Source organism: Sceloporus undulatus, chromosome 4, assembly GCF_019175285.1.
Source record: "Sceloporus undulatus isolate JIND9_A2432 ecotype Alabama chromosome 4, SceUnd_v1.1, whole genome shotgun sequence".
NCBI classification, from domain to species: domain Eukaryota; kingdom Metazoa; phylum Chordata; class Lepidosauria; order Squamata; family Phrynosomatidae; genus Sceloporus; species Sceloporus undulatus.
Window position 1 is genome coordinate 68350191 of NC_056525.1, and position 16643 is coordinate 68366833.

The 16643-nt window shown below is 40.9% G+C and overlaps 1 protein-coding gene across 3 annotated transcripts in view; it reads right to left on the minus strand.

Annotated features, from left to right (window-relative positions):
- Nucleotides 1–197: 197 nt before the first annotated feature.
- The window catches only part of MICAL1 (microtubule associated monooxygenase, calponin and LIM domain containing 1), a 60187-nt gene continuing 43741 nt past the window's right edge, over nucleotides 198–16643 (minus strand). For 2 of the 3 annotated variants that reach the window (XM_042464191.1, XM_042464192.1), the window contains exons 16-24: nucleotides 15196–15370; nucleotides 14715–14800; nucleotides 13882–14497; nucleotides 12016–12101; nucleotides 11074–11175; nucleotides 10102–10195; nucleotides 9868–9967; nucleotides 7208–7281; nucleotides 198–3037 (exon numbers count right to left, since the gene is read on the minus strand). In XM_042464191.1, the coding sequence (XP_042320125.1) occupies nucleotides 2883–3037; nucleotides 7208–7281; nucleotides 9868–9967; nucleotides 10102–10195; nucleotides 11074–11175; nucleotides 12016–12101; nucleotides 13882–14497; nucleotides 14715–14800; nucleotides 15196–15370 (1488 nt within the window). In that variant the 3' untranslated portion in view covers nucleotides 198–2882. The remainder of the gene's footprint in view (nucleotides 3038–7207; nucleotides 7282–9867; nucleotides 9968–10101; nucleotides 10196–11073; nucleotides 11176–12015; nucleotides 12102–13881; nucleotides 14498–14714; nucleotides 14801–15195; nucleotides 15371–16643) is intronic. The other variant, XM_042464193.1, reaches the window with a different exon arrangement.

The following is a 16643-nucleotide window of genomic DNA, read 5'->3' on the forward strand; positions in this document are numbered from 1 at the left end:
TTGCAACATTCTTGCACTGGCTCCTTTTCCAGCAAGGGGAGTCTTTAAGGACTTAGCCAAGTCCAACCTGGTAATCAAACCTGATGCATTATGTGAAGCTGAGTTGGAACAAGTAAAATCAGTATTCTAGCTCAGGAATGTGGTACAGTGGCCCTCCACATTTTTTGGACTGAAACTCCCATAGTACTATCACCCCACTGCCAGTTATTCTGGTGCAGATACACTGAATGACAGTAGTTTTGTAGGCTGTCAGGTAAGAGGGATTTTTCCAGCCCCCTTTTTTTTTTGCCAAGATCCTTTAATGTGAGATGCCAGTGACTGACCCTGAGATTTTCCCTCATGTTCATGTATTCCTGATCTGCAGAACTGTATGCTAAGGAACCTTCATTGAACAGTTCATAGCAGCCTGCTATACGGTTGTAAACCTTTTTTTAAAACATAATATTGTGAACACCCTTCTGTTGCCAACAGATTACCTCCCACCCTGATCCCAGTGGCTGCTTCTTGAGCTGGGATTAGCAGACTTCAGGCTGAATTTTATGCAGCTTGTTCCTTAAAACATCTTGGGGAAAGAGACAGATGACCACATGGGTATGTGTGAGGGAAGAAAAATCCTACCCTTTCAAATATATTTGTCTCATTTTTTTTAAAAAGCATGAAGTGTAGCAGATCAGCATGCACTAGAAAAAGGAGGTACCTTTTAGCTTCTGCTCCTCCATCCCTTTTCGAAAGTCCAACTGGAAAGAGCAGTTCTGAGCCAAAGTGTGCTGTGTTGAACTGTATAATGTTACACCTTAGATCTTTTGTCAAACACAGCATAATGGAGAATGCACCAAGAAGCAGGATGCTGATAGTCTTGCTCAATGTGCATACAAGTTACTGAAATTTTCAGGTAAGCATGCCCTATCTCTGGGGCAGGGAAATGCAACCTACAGGCTCAATGCGCTCCTGTCCCCTTCCTTTTACTGCTCCTCTAGGCTCTAATGACCCTATCAAAAACTCACACACCCCTCAAAACATTTCCAAAAAAAGGGGTAAACAACCAGAGGCTTCCAGAAATAGTTATTTAATTTAACTCCCACTCCATTCCTGAAAACAATTTTGTTTTGTTCACTTCTGAGATAGAAAGGTAGGCAGCATAGGCAGTAGGGTTCTCAAAGGCTTGGCAGAGATGAAGAAAACAATCTGTGGGCTAGTTTCTGTTGTGAAATGAACATGGATAAGAAAAGAAAGAAGAGTGCTTCCTGTTTACTCCACACACCTTTATTGAAGCAGAAAATGTGTGTAAAAGGAACAGCTGCTTACATCAATTCAGGCACCTTCCGATCAGAACAGAAACCAGTTTCTTTTTAATTTGGAAGGAAGCCCAATTCTGGTTATGCAACAAACCAGCAGGAGTTCTCTGACAGCTTCCCTGCAGTAAATACACTCTTCTGCCTAGTTAACAATCTTCTCTTAAGGTTGTGCTACTATTACAGGAACACTGTATCAGATGTAAGCCACACTTGCATGGCTTTATAGCTGGGAGTTAATTAGAATCTATTACAAGTATACACACAATGTGAAATGTTTGAGATTTGGATAATAAAGGAAGCACTTGCTACTCCCAGGCCTTTGCCATTCTAAATTTTAATTTGGAGGAGATTGTCAGATTTAGTTCACCCAACAAGATCCTCTCCCACCATACAGATGTTTTAGAAGTTACATTTTTGGATTACAGCTCCCACAACTCTCTAGCCAGCATGACCATACTGTACTGGCTTGGGAATTCTGTGAACTTTAGCCAATAATAGCCCCTTATTTCAAAAACTTTACATTTGTATGCTCTTTTGATGTTTAGTTTTTTGTGGGTTTTTCGGGCTATGTGGCCATGTTCTAGCAGAGTTTCTTTCTGACGTTTCGCCAGCATCTGTGGCTAGCATCTTCAGAGAATGCTTTGCCTGGAAAAATTGGGTGTATATATACTGTGTGAGCCTGGAAATTTTGATGTTACTGCCCACTTCAGTTTTCTGCTGGAAAGTGTCTTGAGTAGCTTGGAAGAGGGAGGATGGACAGCAGTACTCATAATAAGAATCCCCAAACCTGCTATGGAGAGGGGCAGCATTGTATTGTCAGCACTGGGAAGGAACTTAGAAGTAAATTGTCAACTATGTTATTTAACATAAAGGAGTCAGAAACATTGTGGCCTCATGCTGTGGCATGAAAGAGAAGCTGAGTGGCTTAGTATGGGAGAGAAACTACAGCTATAATACATAAAATGTTCCCTTCACTTCTCCACTAAAATGCCTCATTATATCAGCTCCAGTCTTGCAACCCCATGTAATAAAATTTCTTATTGGCATAATAAATCATATATCCTATCCTGCTACACTGTAAAACATGCACAGTTCAGTAGCTGGAGCAGCATCACAGCCCAGCTTCCTCTTTTCATGCCAAGGAGTAGCTATCAAGCACTAACCTGGGGACAGGAAATATGTTCTATTTCAAAGCTTCTCATTCCGGTGTTGTTTTTAATCTGCCCAGAAAACTTCAGGTAGTAAGTGGTTATGTAATAAATAGATCTACATGCACTCCACTTCCAGGGTGCAGCTATACGTCAGGCAGGGCCTCCCCAATGTAAAATGGGTAATAATTGAATGTTACAGTTATATTGGCAAAAGTTCTGCTTGCAGCACACTGCAACACCATTGCATCTTGGGTCTGCCTTCAGTGACAGTTTGAGCAGCATCTGTGCAGTTCTTCTGTTCCTGTGGCAGCAAAGTTTCTGCTGCTGATCTTGAAGACAGCTTTTTTTTGTCTTGTTTGCACCAAAATGGAACTTCAGCACAAAGAGAAAGGCCTCTTGTTTCCACAGGCTTCAAGCCAGGTGACTCTTAAATCTTTCAGAGTTCTTCCACCATTGGTACATGCTCAGAGAGTTCACTGAGACGTTTTTTCTCCTGCATCTCAATTAGGGCACTACGCTGATTTACAACTTCCAGCAGTTGAGACAGGATCTTCTTTTCCACCTGCTGGTCCTCAAGGGTTTTTGAAGACTCTGTTTAAAAAAAAAACATGTTCATTTCATGATAACCTGGGCACAAGATATAGGAAGACCAATTATGTTAGACGAATGGGAGAAAAATTGGAACAAAAGGATTAAATATACACTCTGTGCTGATATTAGGGAAAATTATTACAAAATGCAATATAAATGGTATCTAACACCAGAAAAAATCTGTAAGATAAATAAAAATCAGAAACTAGAATGTTAGAACTGTAAAAAAAATGTAGGAACCTTCAAACATATGTGGTGGGAATGCAAGAAAGCGGAAACGTTTTGGAAACAAGTGTATGAAGAAATGGAGAAAATACTAAACATCAAAATAAAGAAAGATATATTATTATCTCTATTAGGGATAATAAAAGATGATAATGCCAAGAGAAGATATGGTAAATTGATATTCTATATGATATCAGCGGCAAGAATGGTTTATGCAAAAAAAAATGGAAAAGTAAAGAAAACCCAACACTCATAGAATGGTATGATAAGATATATGATATCATGATTTCAGATAAACTGACATATTTGCTTAAGAATGAGTCACCTAATGAAGTTGAGAAACAATGGGAACCGATCATGAAATACCTAATGGAAATGGGATAAATGAAACCTGATTAAGATATAAGAATGATACAGGATAAATAAAAGAACTATAAATCGCTAAGGAATTAAAGGTGTTAAGACAATATTGGCAATTGTTTGTATACAGAAACATTAATGTCTATAATAAAAGTCAGATAACAGGACACTTAAGTGAAGATATGATTAATAATAATAATATTTATGCAATTATATAAGAAAATAGATATAGCAAGCTCTAGTAATGTATATGAAAAAAAAGATAATATGAAACTTAAGAGGAATTAAAGGAAAGTCATAATAAATGATGTAATTTAAATATTCAGTTTAAAGGATGGGAAGATATTTTTAAATAGTTTATTTTATTTTATTTTATTTTTTGTTTATTTGTTGATGTTAATTTTGTTTTTTGTATTTGTAATATTTGATATATAATTTGATTATGTTGTGGTTTTGTATTGTATCTATTGTTTGATTGTTTGTATTTTAATAATAAAATTTATTAAAAAAAACCATGTTCACAACACAGCTTAGAATGGGATGCTGTCAAACAACACGGTAATGTTGACATGAACAAGTGGCAGCTCTCCAGGTGTTTTGGATTACAGTTTCCATCATCACAGCCTATGTTGGCTGGAACTGATGTGAACTGAAGACCAACCAGATATGGAGAGCCAGATATTCACTACCATTGTTGTTAACAGAAAGGTCAGTGATTCAAATATATACTACAGCCCAAGTATTCAAAAAATCTTAACAGAGAGGGGAGATGGACTTGTGGGCATTCTAGACTTTGACCTGACTGTGTCCACTATACCAGTGTTGATGGGGAAGGTTTGAAGAAAAGCTTTAGCACATTTGGCTAAATGCTCTTAAAAGAGCTGACTGGGATTCACAAGCAGGGTTACCACTTGAATATTAATGACAATTGTTGTTGTGTGCTTTCAAGTCATTTCCAATGTATGGTGACTAATGCAAAGCTATCATGGGGTTTTCTTAGCAAGATGTGTTCAGAAGATGTTTGCCATTGCCTTCCCTTGAGGCTGAGAGAATATATATGCAACTTTTATAGGCTTCCTTTAGACTACCCCCATCAATATAGGCAGACTGAAAGCAGAAACAACAAGCATGTGTTTCCATCAAACTAGATGTGCCAGACACATAAACAGCACTCAATTCTTCAAAGTTAAGTGAGATCAGCCAACACAGGCCAATGTTCTTCTTAAGTAGGGTCCTCAGAATTGCATTCTGAACAAATTAAATCCAGTCAGATAGAGCAGACATCTCAGTTGTCATTCCAGGCAGCCAGTGAGAAAAATTTACCAACTGTTCTGAGAACAAAAGTGCTTGGTAGCAGCTTCAAGATACTGCAGTGTAGGGGAAGCACAGTAACATCTAACACTTATGTCATTGCTTGTTAAAGCTTGCGCTGGTCACTTGGAATGAAACTTTTCACAAGGTTTTCTATTTGAGGCAGGCATGTATGATACATCAGTGCTGCCACTGTTCATTAGTTTTGTGAATGAGTAAAAGTGAATGATTAGAGCAAAGTATAACTGTTATTAATGTTCTGGCCAAATCCTCTTGGGCTATAACCTCCATAGCTGTGCTGCTACTCCCAGCTCAACTCCTGCAATCCCCACTTACTGGCCGATAGCCACTGTGATTCCCTAGAGAAACAGACCTCATTGATTGCAGCAGTTCCAACACATCCCCTGAACTACGGCATATGTGGGGATTGTGAATACAAAACAGTCATGAATACATAGCTCTATGCATTCATAACTGCCCAAGAGGATTCCAACCTCTCTTCTGGGCTGTAACTACATTTTGCTGCGTGCAGCTAACTTTGATTCAAGCTCTCTAATAACTGATTAAATAATTAGATGTAGCTAATAGAATAAAATGTAATTGTTGCTGCTTCAATGTTGATATGCCCATCCAAAGAATGCCTGACAGCACTGACTCTGCCAGAAGAAATAAGCTACCATAGAAAACATAAGAGTCAGAGATTCCAATACACAAAACATCTGTTTCACTTTTAGGGTACACCAGGCATATCTGAATTCTAAGCTCTGGATAGCCAATTTTAGAGAATTTGCTATTTTGTGTCAGGCCTGTGTGACTTTTGTTTTCTAGTGGGTTCCAGATGGGTGTATATAATATTCATCCGCTCATTAACCAGTTACATTAATAGTATAAGAGGCTCATCATAAGTTTTTCACTGGGCAGATTTTGGGTAAAATCTAGTAACACCACATCTCATCATAGGGTTTTCACTGTAAAAGAGATTCAAAAGGGGCTTACCATTGCTTCCTTCTTCAACGTTCTACAAGAATTATCTGAAGTGCCATAGTCATTGTATATGCCAGTATCATCCCCCCAACACACACACACAGATACACAGACACAGACAGACAGACACACACACACACACACTGCTACTGCTCAGTAGGGCCACCTCATCTGAGGCATTTGGCAAATGTAGACTAGCATCCTGTTAGCAGCATATGCAGGAGTTAAGTTAACCTTATGCCTGCATATGTCTCTTTGTGGTAAAGGTACAGTTAAGTATTCCCTTTCTCCCCACATACTGAACCTACTGGATAGTCACTGCAGCCCACCCATCCCCACCCCATGCTGAGAGGTGTTCAGAGTAGCATCTGGCTATATTCCTGTAGCTAGATGAAAAATACTTACAGCATCTGCTGAGACTACTGGGAAACCCCAGTGGAGGATGTAATCATTTTATGGCTGGCTAAAAGGACATAGCCAGACTGTTTCCCAATCCTCCACTGCTATCACCAGGCACTGAATTGCTGGGGGCAGTGGGCTACAGCAACTCTACGGTAGAGGCTGGTGTAGTTCCACATTCAGAACGTCTACACTTGGACCATAAAGGACTGTGACCTCAGTCTCGCTTCTCAGTAAAAGTCTCTCTGATTGGACCCTACTAGTAGCAATGCTACCATCAGCATATCCTCTTGATTCATGGGAGCATTCAGTCCCACCATCATGGAAATATAATTCCATGGTAGGAAACAGGACCATTGATGAAGTATAAATTTCAACCAGTGTAGCTATCCAGATGGTCCATGGGGTCCAAAGACTGCTCCTTCTTCCCTAGATGCTCAAGGTCAGCTGGTGGGTCCTGGGGTCAGCTCTGCAGCTGCTCTTGAATACTCAGAGAAGAAGCAAACTTTCCCCTGCCCTGGGTCAAAGTTGAAGGCTGCTACCTGTTCCTCAGATGCATAACAGCAATTAGATGGCATCTGGGCCCTCCTCTGTAGCCAGTCAGTGGCTGAGAGGGAGCACATAGCTGCTCTCAACAGGCCTCATGCACCCTCCACAAAGACAATGCACAAGGAAGGGCTTGATGGCTTTTTCTGAAATCAAGAGTTTGAACTTGATTTGTTCTCAAACTGGGGATTATTCCAGCAACTAAGTGGCCTTCTTGCTTTCATTCCATTTGCTTTCAAAAATTAAAAAATAGGTTACAATTTTCACATGTCCTTGACCATACCTAGTATTCATCTACACCTGCAGCCTCAGTAGGAACCATGGTCTCATAATGCTCCTTCTTACCATTCATATTGTAGTACTGGCGCAGCTCTTGGTCCAGCTGGCACTGTTGCTCCTCTAGCTTCAGCTCTTGCACCCTAGGGGGCAAAAGAAATGAGAATTGAGAACTCCTCTGGTATCCATAACTAAGGACAAGCTCATGGAAGTGCCTCCTCTGTGAAAGTTCCCCCATTCAATTCCTTTTGTCACTACCTATTCTCTCTACACCATTAGCTCAAATAGCTATATATGCTAAAACTTAATGAGAAAGGCCTTGTAGGCAAGAGTGGCAGCAGTCATGAATTATATATGTGTGTTGTACCTGACTCTAGTTTCCCAGGGAATCTGCATATGCTACTTGTGGTAACAGATACTTGCACAAGTTAGTGAGCCTTTACTACCTTGGCTACAGGATACGATAGGAGGAAGATTTTTTCTATAGCTATACATGAGATTCTCAACACTGGCCTAAATGCTAGAGCTGTTCGCAGTCAGAGTAGAGGCACTGAATCAATACGATTTACCTATGAGCTAACTTATCATTCATCAATTGATTCAATGGGTCTACTCTTTTCAGGACTATCCAACAGGATTCCAGCCATTAGTTGTTGGTCTAATGAAAAATATATATGCACAGGTGGCCAGGAGTTAATTAATTGATTTTCCAGTATTAATATTTCCTAATCAATGCTGTCCACTTTATGTGTTAGGCTCTGATTGCTGACACTAACAGAAAATTACATTAACCTTTTTAACTCCATAAAATATTCCATGGCAGCCTGTGGATACACAATTTTATTTGAAACAACTTAGCTGTTTAAAACTGAGTAAATGAAGGAGTTGGAAGCAATGTATTGAAATCAGGGAGTTATAAACCGCGATTAACCTCCACCGCTTTTTCGCACTATGGAGTTTATCATGCAGGAAAAAATTGGAAGTTTAAAATGGTCAGAACCAATTGCGCAAATGGTTTTCACACGCAAAACACTGTTATTCCATGCAGAATCTGAGATCAATCTGCACTTGTACACAAATGGTTTTCATATAAGAGGACTAAATGTACCTCCATCCCAATAATGATAAAAGCGCATGCATCCCGAAAAAGTGATCAAATACAAAAATCATTTTCAAACACAGACCACAACAAATCTCTGTGTGTGTGTGTCCCTGCCTTCCCTCAGCAGCTGTTCCTTTAAGAGCCCCGACTATGGGGGCTGAAGCTGGAGACAGGCAGACATAAACAGGAAAGAGCGAGGGGGAACTCAGCCTTTTCTTTATCCGGCTTGCTCTGTCCCTGCCTTTGCCTCAGTAGATGTTTCTTTAAGAGCTCTGGCTTGGAGGAAAGACTGAAGTGAAAGAGACACACAGAGAGGAGAGTACCTGGACTCAGACTTCACACACTCCCCTCTCTCTTTGCCCTTGCAACTGCTGTTTGTTTTAAGAGCTCTGGCTACGAAGAAGGGTGGGTACTTATTTTATTTATTCCGCGGCACTGGAAGTAAACTCGCCCCAAAGAACCATGGGAAACAAACACAAAACCAGGGATAATCCCATGAACAAACCGCAAGTAGCTTTCACACTACGGAAATAGCACAAAAAAAAGCGAATTTGTGAATGAAATGGAAATGAATTTTGATATTTTCCTGAAAATGCTTATTTACTGGTTCATGTCACTTTCTTGTCAGATTCTTAAGTGGGTTGCGCACGTCTTCTGAAAACTATTTGCACAATTGCGCCTAATATGCTGGACAACTGCAGGTTCTGACCTTTTTAAATTTCCAATTTTCCCTGTGTGATAAACTCCTATGGGTGTGTTCATACTCTATTTCACAGTCTGACTTTTCCAATTTAGAAAAAGATTCATCTAGAAGTATCATTATCACCTCAAGAAGAGCATATTTTTATGGGATGGTGTAGGAGGTACAAGAGAAGCTGGAGATTCTAATATGGAAAGGGGCCATCTTGAGGCTCATCCACATACAGCATCAGCCCAGTTTCCAGAGAGTTATTGCTGCCACTACATAGCCTCCCTATGATCTACAACAAGTGTGGGCAACTGTTGGAGGCTTAGGGGGCCTCAGGAGAAGAAGGGCTGTACCCCGAGCAGAAAAATTGCTCCAAATGCCCTTGAACAGGGCTGGGAGGGCATTTTTCTCATTTTGTGTGTCGGGGGGAGGGGGCATTTTAGATCCAGAAGTGGCCTTGTTTTAAAAAACAGAAAGTAATCAGAAACTGCTTCCCTGTTTTGTTTTTTAAAAGTCTGACCCTTGAACAGCCCAGGGAGCAAATAAAGTAGTAATATTTTCCCTAAATATTCTCCAACTGGGCCTATGAGAGTGATTTAAAAAATATATATAGCAACAGCACTTGCACGTCTAAACTGCTTTATAGTACTAAGCACTCTCTAAGCAGTTTACAATGTGTTAGCCAATTGCCTCCAACAAGCTAGGTACTCATTTTACCAACCTATGAAAAGATGGAAGGCTGAATCAACCTGGAGCCCTGCAGGATTCAACTCACCACTGCGCCACCATAGTTCCAACCATATTAAAAAAAAATAACCCTGGGGCCTACAAAGCACTCTAGGGTTTCTGAGAATTGCTTGCTAGCCCAGGCTTGCTGGGCTGGGTCAACTCCTCTATTAAAATTCAGGTCTAAACTGGTAAGATCTGCTGGCCTCTTACGCAATCATGAGGTCCGACTCCTCACACATCAGGCTGTTCTTCTTTTGGACCAGGGAGAGCAGCTGGCTCATCCATTCTCTCTTTAGTTCAGATTCTGTTCCTGGAGGATAAAGGAAGCAAGAAGTTATCCTAACAGTACAGCTGACATACAAACCAGTTTTACCTTCTTGGTAGCTATTTTCTATATGCTATATCCTCACTTCTAGCTTTGTCGGAGGTGGTCCAGACTCTCACCTGCTACTTCCCGTAGAGACCGCTCCAGCTTCACCCCCTGTTTCTCAAGCTCTCGGAAAGTCACTTCAATTTCTTCTAGTCGCCTCTGGATTGACTGCAATGTCCAAGAGATCAAGAGTTAGTCAAAGCAAAGAAAGATGTTGAAGATGGTGGCTGTAACAGGGTGGCTGCTGGGGGTACTTGTAGGGTGAGCTAGTAGTCAACCAGCTACTTGTTCAGCAAAAAAGGGTGAATGATCAAAGCACCCATAAAGCTATGGTTGCTACTACAGTTTCGAATTTAATGTCAGTGGTGATAAAATAAAGATATAACAGCAATTGTTGTGTTGTGACATTAAACTGGTTAAAGAAATAGACATCTAGCAGGTGTAGAATTAAGAATCAGAAATTATTCACAGTTGTATTATATATAAAAGGAATGAAATTTATCATAAAGAGGTGGAATGTGTTGTAAACAGAAATTTGACAACAGAAGAAACAGAAAATAGCTGAAATCAGAAAGATGAGTCAGGATTGTATTACATTGAATGTAAAGTGGGGAGGGGGATTTGTAAATAATTGTGGAATTTTTTTATGAATGATTGATATACACACAGCGATGGGCATTGATGATTGCATTTTGTGGAAAATATAATTAAATAATAATAAAAAGAAGAATTCCCAAGGGCTGCATGTAACTTGTGGGCCACATTTTGTCCAGGTTTGCTATACAGGATCCTTTCATGGATCCAAAACAAGGGAAAGAGTGGGGAATGTGTGACATTAAAGCCAAGAGCAGGTACTATGAAAACAATAAGAACTGGATATTTCCTAACATCAGAAGTGAAAGAGGCTATATTTTTAGAATTGTGGGTATGTCTTTCTTAAAGCAGGGTATGATAAGTTGTATTCCATCCCAGGTGGATTGAACCAGAATGGGGAAAGACCACTAGAAGTGAAAGCACTCATATGCTGGTGCTGTCCAAAGTGTTACCTGAGCTTTGCAAAACCTCTTCATTTGTGCATCTCTGGCTCGTCGCATCAATGTCTTTTTCCATGTTGGATAATGACCTTCTTCAGTCAAGCTCAAGAACTGCTGAAACCATAAGAGGGCAGTAATAATTTTGAAATGTGTCTTTGTGGCTGGCTTAAGCTATAACATCACTGCTTGCCATACAGTGACACACACACACCTGTACATCTCCTCCCCCCATGTGTACTTACAGCAGATATCCAAGACTAAGGCACCCAGCACAATATTCAAATACTGGGTAAATTAGGAGGAGGGTAGGAATCAAGCGTGACTGCTGGAAGTAGTCTAGGCCCAGACTATTTTGCAGCTGTAAGAACTTTAAGGGACTGACTCAACCTCCAATTTGCTGTGCAGACAGGGTGTACTTTGTATATACAATGGTGATAGCTGTCTGTTAGGCTTTGCCAGAGTCTTGTTAGTCATCCTTCAGTACACAAATGCTTCTGCTGTTCCTTTAGTCTCACAGACCTACTATAGCCTCTCCTCTTTCTGCCTTATTTTCAGACCCTTGAGAGATTTCCAAACATTCTCCATTTGTGTCCTGCCAAATCCTTGTAGGAATTCAACAGCTTAAGAGTCTCCACCACATGTGAGGGAGTGGATTGTGCAAAGGGCAAACAGACCCCCATTGATCACAACTGCTGCCGCCCAGTAAGGATGAACTGGGGAACTTTCACAGTCCCTATGTAGCCCCTAAGGCTATGTGAATATGAAACATGCACAAGTGTTTAACTCTAGGTTAGACATTTATAAATTGTCCAACAGGATTCTGCTGTTAACACTCCTTTTAAAAAGAAAAACGGAAAGAATTTTTTGGGCTGTTGATACAGTGTTCATGTAGCCCTTTTAGCCTTGAGAGTGATTTTAAGGGCCTGCTCTGGAAGAATTCAAGTTTAGACTCACAATCTCTGCTCCAAGGTCATGGCTCTCTGGTTCATATTCTTCTTCCTCCTCCTCTTCTTCACTTTCACTGCCAATCTCCAGAAAATCTACCCAAAGAGGAGCATTTATTGTTACTCATTGTTTTTAGGAGAGAACTATTTTAGCTTAATACTTAAGTTACATATTTTGTTGCACGGACCTAAGCCCCAGTTCACCACCTGGGAAATTGTTGGATGGCACTGAGGTCATGGCCCTGCCGGACAATGTAACTGGTATGGATGGCAGAGGCTGTCTAGACAGAAGTGCAGTGGAAGGGTTAAAATGGCCATGGGTCCCTTAGCAATGGAGACTGGGTAATTTAGGAAATAATTTCTGTCAAGACAGAAAGCTAACTTGTTTGCTCTTAAGTTACTCAGTAGCTGGCACGGTAGCTTTCTATGGCAACAAAAATAGTTTTCCTTCTGCCCCCCCCCCCCCCGGCCACTAATGTGAGAAACTTCAAAAGCCAGGGCATAAAAGCTGGTATAAATTGCCAAGAGGTTCCTGGCCTATGTCTAAGTGCCAAATTACATGTTGGGATTTTGTGTAGCACATCCCTAAGTCTTCATTTTTAAATTAATTACAAAAGCACTAATATAGCTTAGCAATTGTTCAGCAGATGTATATTAACAGAGCATTTCTTTTCCTGTGTGGATTTGGAGGTTTAAGAAAAATGTTGTCATTAGGTTTAGAAGGATTTATTTTCATACAGCTTCAAGATTGGGGAGGGGGGAGTGGTAATTTTTTTGTTGGATTGCAAGTGAGGATTAACAGAGAGAATGATGGGGAAGAGATCTTTTGGCAAGTACTGCATTATAAGTAATGCTCTCCTTCACACAAGGCTGTAATTATTTTATCAAAAAATGAACATGTAGCTCCAAACTATGTAATAAAAGCATAATATTGTGCTTTGACCCTTAAAAAAGATGATTAAGTGAGAAACGGTGCCAAATGGCGAATGGGAATGTTTATTGTTACTATGTGCCTTGAGTTCTGACTTATGGAAACCCTATCATAGGATTTTCTTGACAGGGTTTATTCAGAGAGGCTTGCCTCTCAGACTGAGAGACTGGGATTTGCCCAGGATCACCCAGAGGGTTTCCATAGCTGGGTGGAAACTTGAATTTCATAGAGTCCTCGTACAGCAGTCAAATCACCTAGTACAGCAGTCAAACCACTTCTCAGGGCTGGCTCCTGGGAATTTTAACCACTGTCAAGAGCAGAAGAGGATTTGGTAACCTACTGAAACTGTTTAGAGCAGACAAATTTAAGATAGTTCCATCACAATCACCTGTTGTAACTTTAGAGGAGAAGTAAGGAAAGTTCATCAGAAGAAAAGGCCAGAATGAGCAGCTTCTCTGTATGGACCATGCAAGTTTCCTATACAAGGAGGAGCTCAACATTTCCATAGAAGCAGCAATAGATGAAGCCTAAATGTTTAACATTCCAACCCCCCCCCCCCCCCCGCTGAATTTATGATTGTAACCACAACATACAAACTACAGGATGGAATTTTGCCAAAGGTGGAAGGAATGTTTGGAATGTTTTGACTTTACATATGCCCTACAGGGCATACATAAAATTATCTTTGGTGGTCCCTTGATGGGATCATCCAATTATTTTTTTATTCACACAGAATAGTGTGTTTGGTGGCTGAATGGGACAAGCATTCTCTCTCTCTGTTTCCCTCCTCTCCTCAAGGGCAACTGAGACTAATGTGTAACATGAGGAACTCAAGCCCTCAAAGAGATTGGCACTCACTGGAATGAAACCAAATGATAATTAATTATGGTTAATCATTCTTCCAGACAACTCTGTGTTCTACATCTAGTAAGTGCAATGGTTTACCTTCTGAGTCTTTGCTGGTGTTGGATTCTTCCAGACTTTCATCTGGAAAATTAAATGAGGCTGAAATAGGACTGAGTCTGGATAGTTCACACTTTTCCAGGGTTGACAGGCGAATCATTCTCCTCTGGGCATTCTCACACTCCCCTTGTTCTAGTACTGGGCTTGGAACAGTCAGCTGTCGAGAAACAACAGGATCTATACTGGCTCCTTGCATGCCTGTAACAATGTCCCCATGTGCCTCTTCCTGCAGTTGGTTGTCAATCCAACTTCTTAGGTCATGTGCAGCTTCTTCAGGATAGGCCCTGCCCAAATCTATATCTTGGTCCCCCACCCATGAAGCTAAACTGGAATCAGAATTAGAGTTCTGCAGCTTCTCATCCTCTGCAACAAAGGGTTGCTGATGCAGATGTTGAGATGACTTTATCATGGCAACACCTCCATTTTTTCTGGATGGAGAAAGTTCAGATCCTTCACCAGCTGATTTCTGAGATTTCTCAAGCTGGCCTGCTGGTGGCTGATTTGTAAAAGATGATGGGCTTTGCTGTCTTGAGTCTATTTCCATTCTATCCTCATTAACAGCCAAGTCAAGAATGCCTTTATCTGAAGGACTGCAGACCTGGGAGGAAAATAACACATAAAAACATTAGTTTTCCAGTGATCACATTGTGAGCAGATCAATTCCATATAAGTCTAAGGGGACACAGTGACTGCATGGTGGAATCTATTGCAAAAACATTTTGAACAAAGATACAGGTCTAACTAACAGTTCAAGACCATCTTGCTAGTTTGCACCAAACACCTCTTAATTCTGAAAAGGCAACAATCTCACTTACTTTATATCCTGTTTTGACAGAGGTTCTGCTGCTGGATGAAACCATATCTGTGGCAGTTGCAATGTGGAGACTGCAATAGAAATTACCTAAGAATAAAACAAGGTGGCTGTAGTCAGATGAAGGAATGTTACTGCCATGGCTCAGCCTGAGCAAATAAGTTCTAGTGCCAGGACAGATTCAGTCTACTCAAAGGGAAGCAAAGTTGATGAGATGAGTGCAGAATTTTAAACCTTTGCTCCCAGGAAGTAGAAACATAGCACAAAGAAACATGCTGTAAGAGTTCAAAGATCTCAAATAAAGGCCTGTCTATGCCCTTCATAGGAATACAGGAAGCTACCAACTACTTGAACACCTGGCTCAGCATTAGCAGCACTGACTGGCAGCAGCATTTTTTCTCAGCATTATCTCAAGAAACCAGGAATTGAGCCTGGAACCATCCACATGCAAAGCATGTGCTCTACTATTTACTCCCTCCACTCACCATCATCTTCATTGAAGGCAAAGTCCCCCAGTCGCAAAGTTGTCTTACAGTGGTAACATTTGAAACAGCCTCGGTGGAAGAAGCGCCCTTCAGCACTGACCCGCTCTACAATGTAGACATGCTCGCCACAGATATAGCAGGCATCACTGCTCCTCACAGGAGCGACAGGGGGGCTCTATCAGAAGACAAAATTTTTTTTTCCTCTTAGGGCCATGCACACAGATTGGATGAGAGGGTGGCCTTTTAATAGGCAGTCTAAACAGACAGCTTGGATGCAGGTGACACCATGAAGAAGAGCTCTCTTGTCTCTCCACTCATTTATCCCTGTTCATTATCTAGTGAAGACCACGGGCATGGCTGCTCTCCAGAGATATTCTATAGTGTTTGAAAGGGTTTACCTTTCAGCAAATCTACTAGAAGAATTAACAGCCCAGATAATGGGATTTGATAGCTGAATAGTTGAGACTTCAGGTGGCTAAGACATTATGATATATAAGCCCTATTCATCTATTTAGGTGATTTTCTGAGAACATCTGCCTCTGACCCCCTAATATATCCCAACCAGTCACTTTTCTGGGGAATGTCTTTACAAAGGGTTTTGAGTTGACCTGGTTAACCTTCTCCTGCCCAGGCCAGAAAGTCTAAGGCCTTGTCTGCACAGGCCAAAAGGCTGGTTTCCCACTGTTTTCCTGTCATCCTTTTTGGCGATGGACAGCACAAACCCCACATTTGGTATGAGCAGTCTGGATGATGTCCAGCACATTCCACACCAGAGAGTAAAATACTTGTTGGTCTGGATCTTTCATGAAGATCCAGTGCCCTCCATTCCCATGCCACCAGGGATGTCTGTCCCACTGGGTGCCTGGCACATCAGACACTGCTTCGGGCCATTAATTCTGACCTCAGAATCAAGCTACCCTTCAAGACAATGAAAATGCTAAAGAACTCAGCGGGATGCTCATGCAGACAGCTGTGGTGGCATGAGAACAGAGACTGAGGTAACGGTGGCAGGTTCTGGCAGCTGTGGATACTCTGAGCTGCCTCTGGAGTATCTTGGCCAATGTGTAGACAAGGTCTAAGATTAGGAGTGAAGTTGGGTGGCTTGAGCTAAGAGACAAGCCCTTCTTGAAGGTGCTGCTGATGCTGTAGTATCCCTCCCCAAGGGAAATTTCCCTTTTTAGACAATTAGTAAAGACTTTTATATTCTGATTAGTTGATAATGCTTGTTCTTCATCTTTAATTTGTAATGTTATCTCTTCTACAGTTTTTAAATTTGAGAGTGGATACTCATTAATATCATAAATTTTGCTGTGTGATTAATACTATACTTTTGTTGTTTTTTTCTTTATTTTTAAAAACCTATTTTCAACAATTTTTAAATGAAGTTCACTTTGATTGCCTTTACAGGAAAGCAGGATATAAATCCTGGCAGATGCAGTCAATAAATT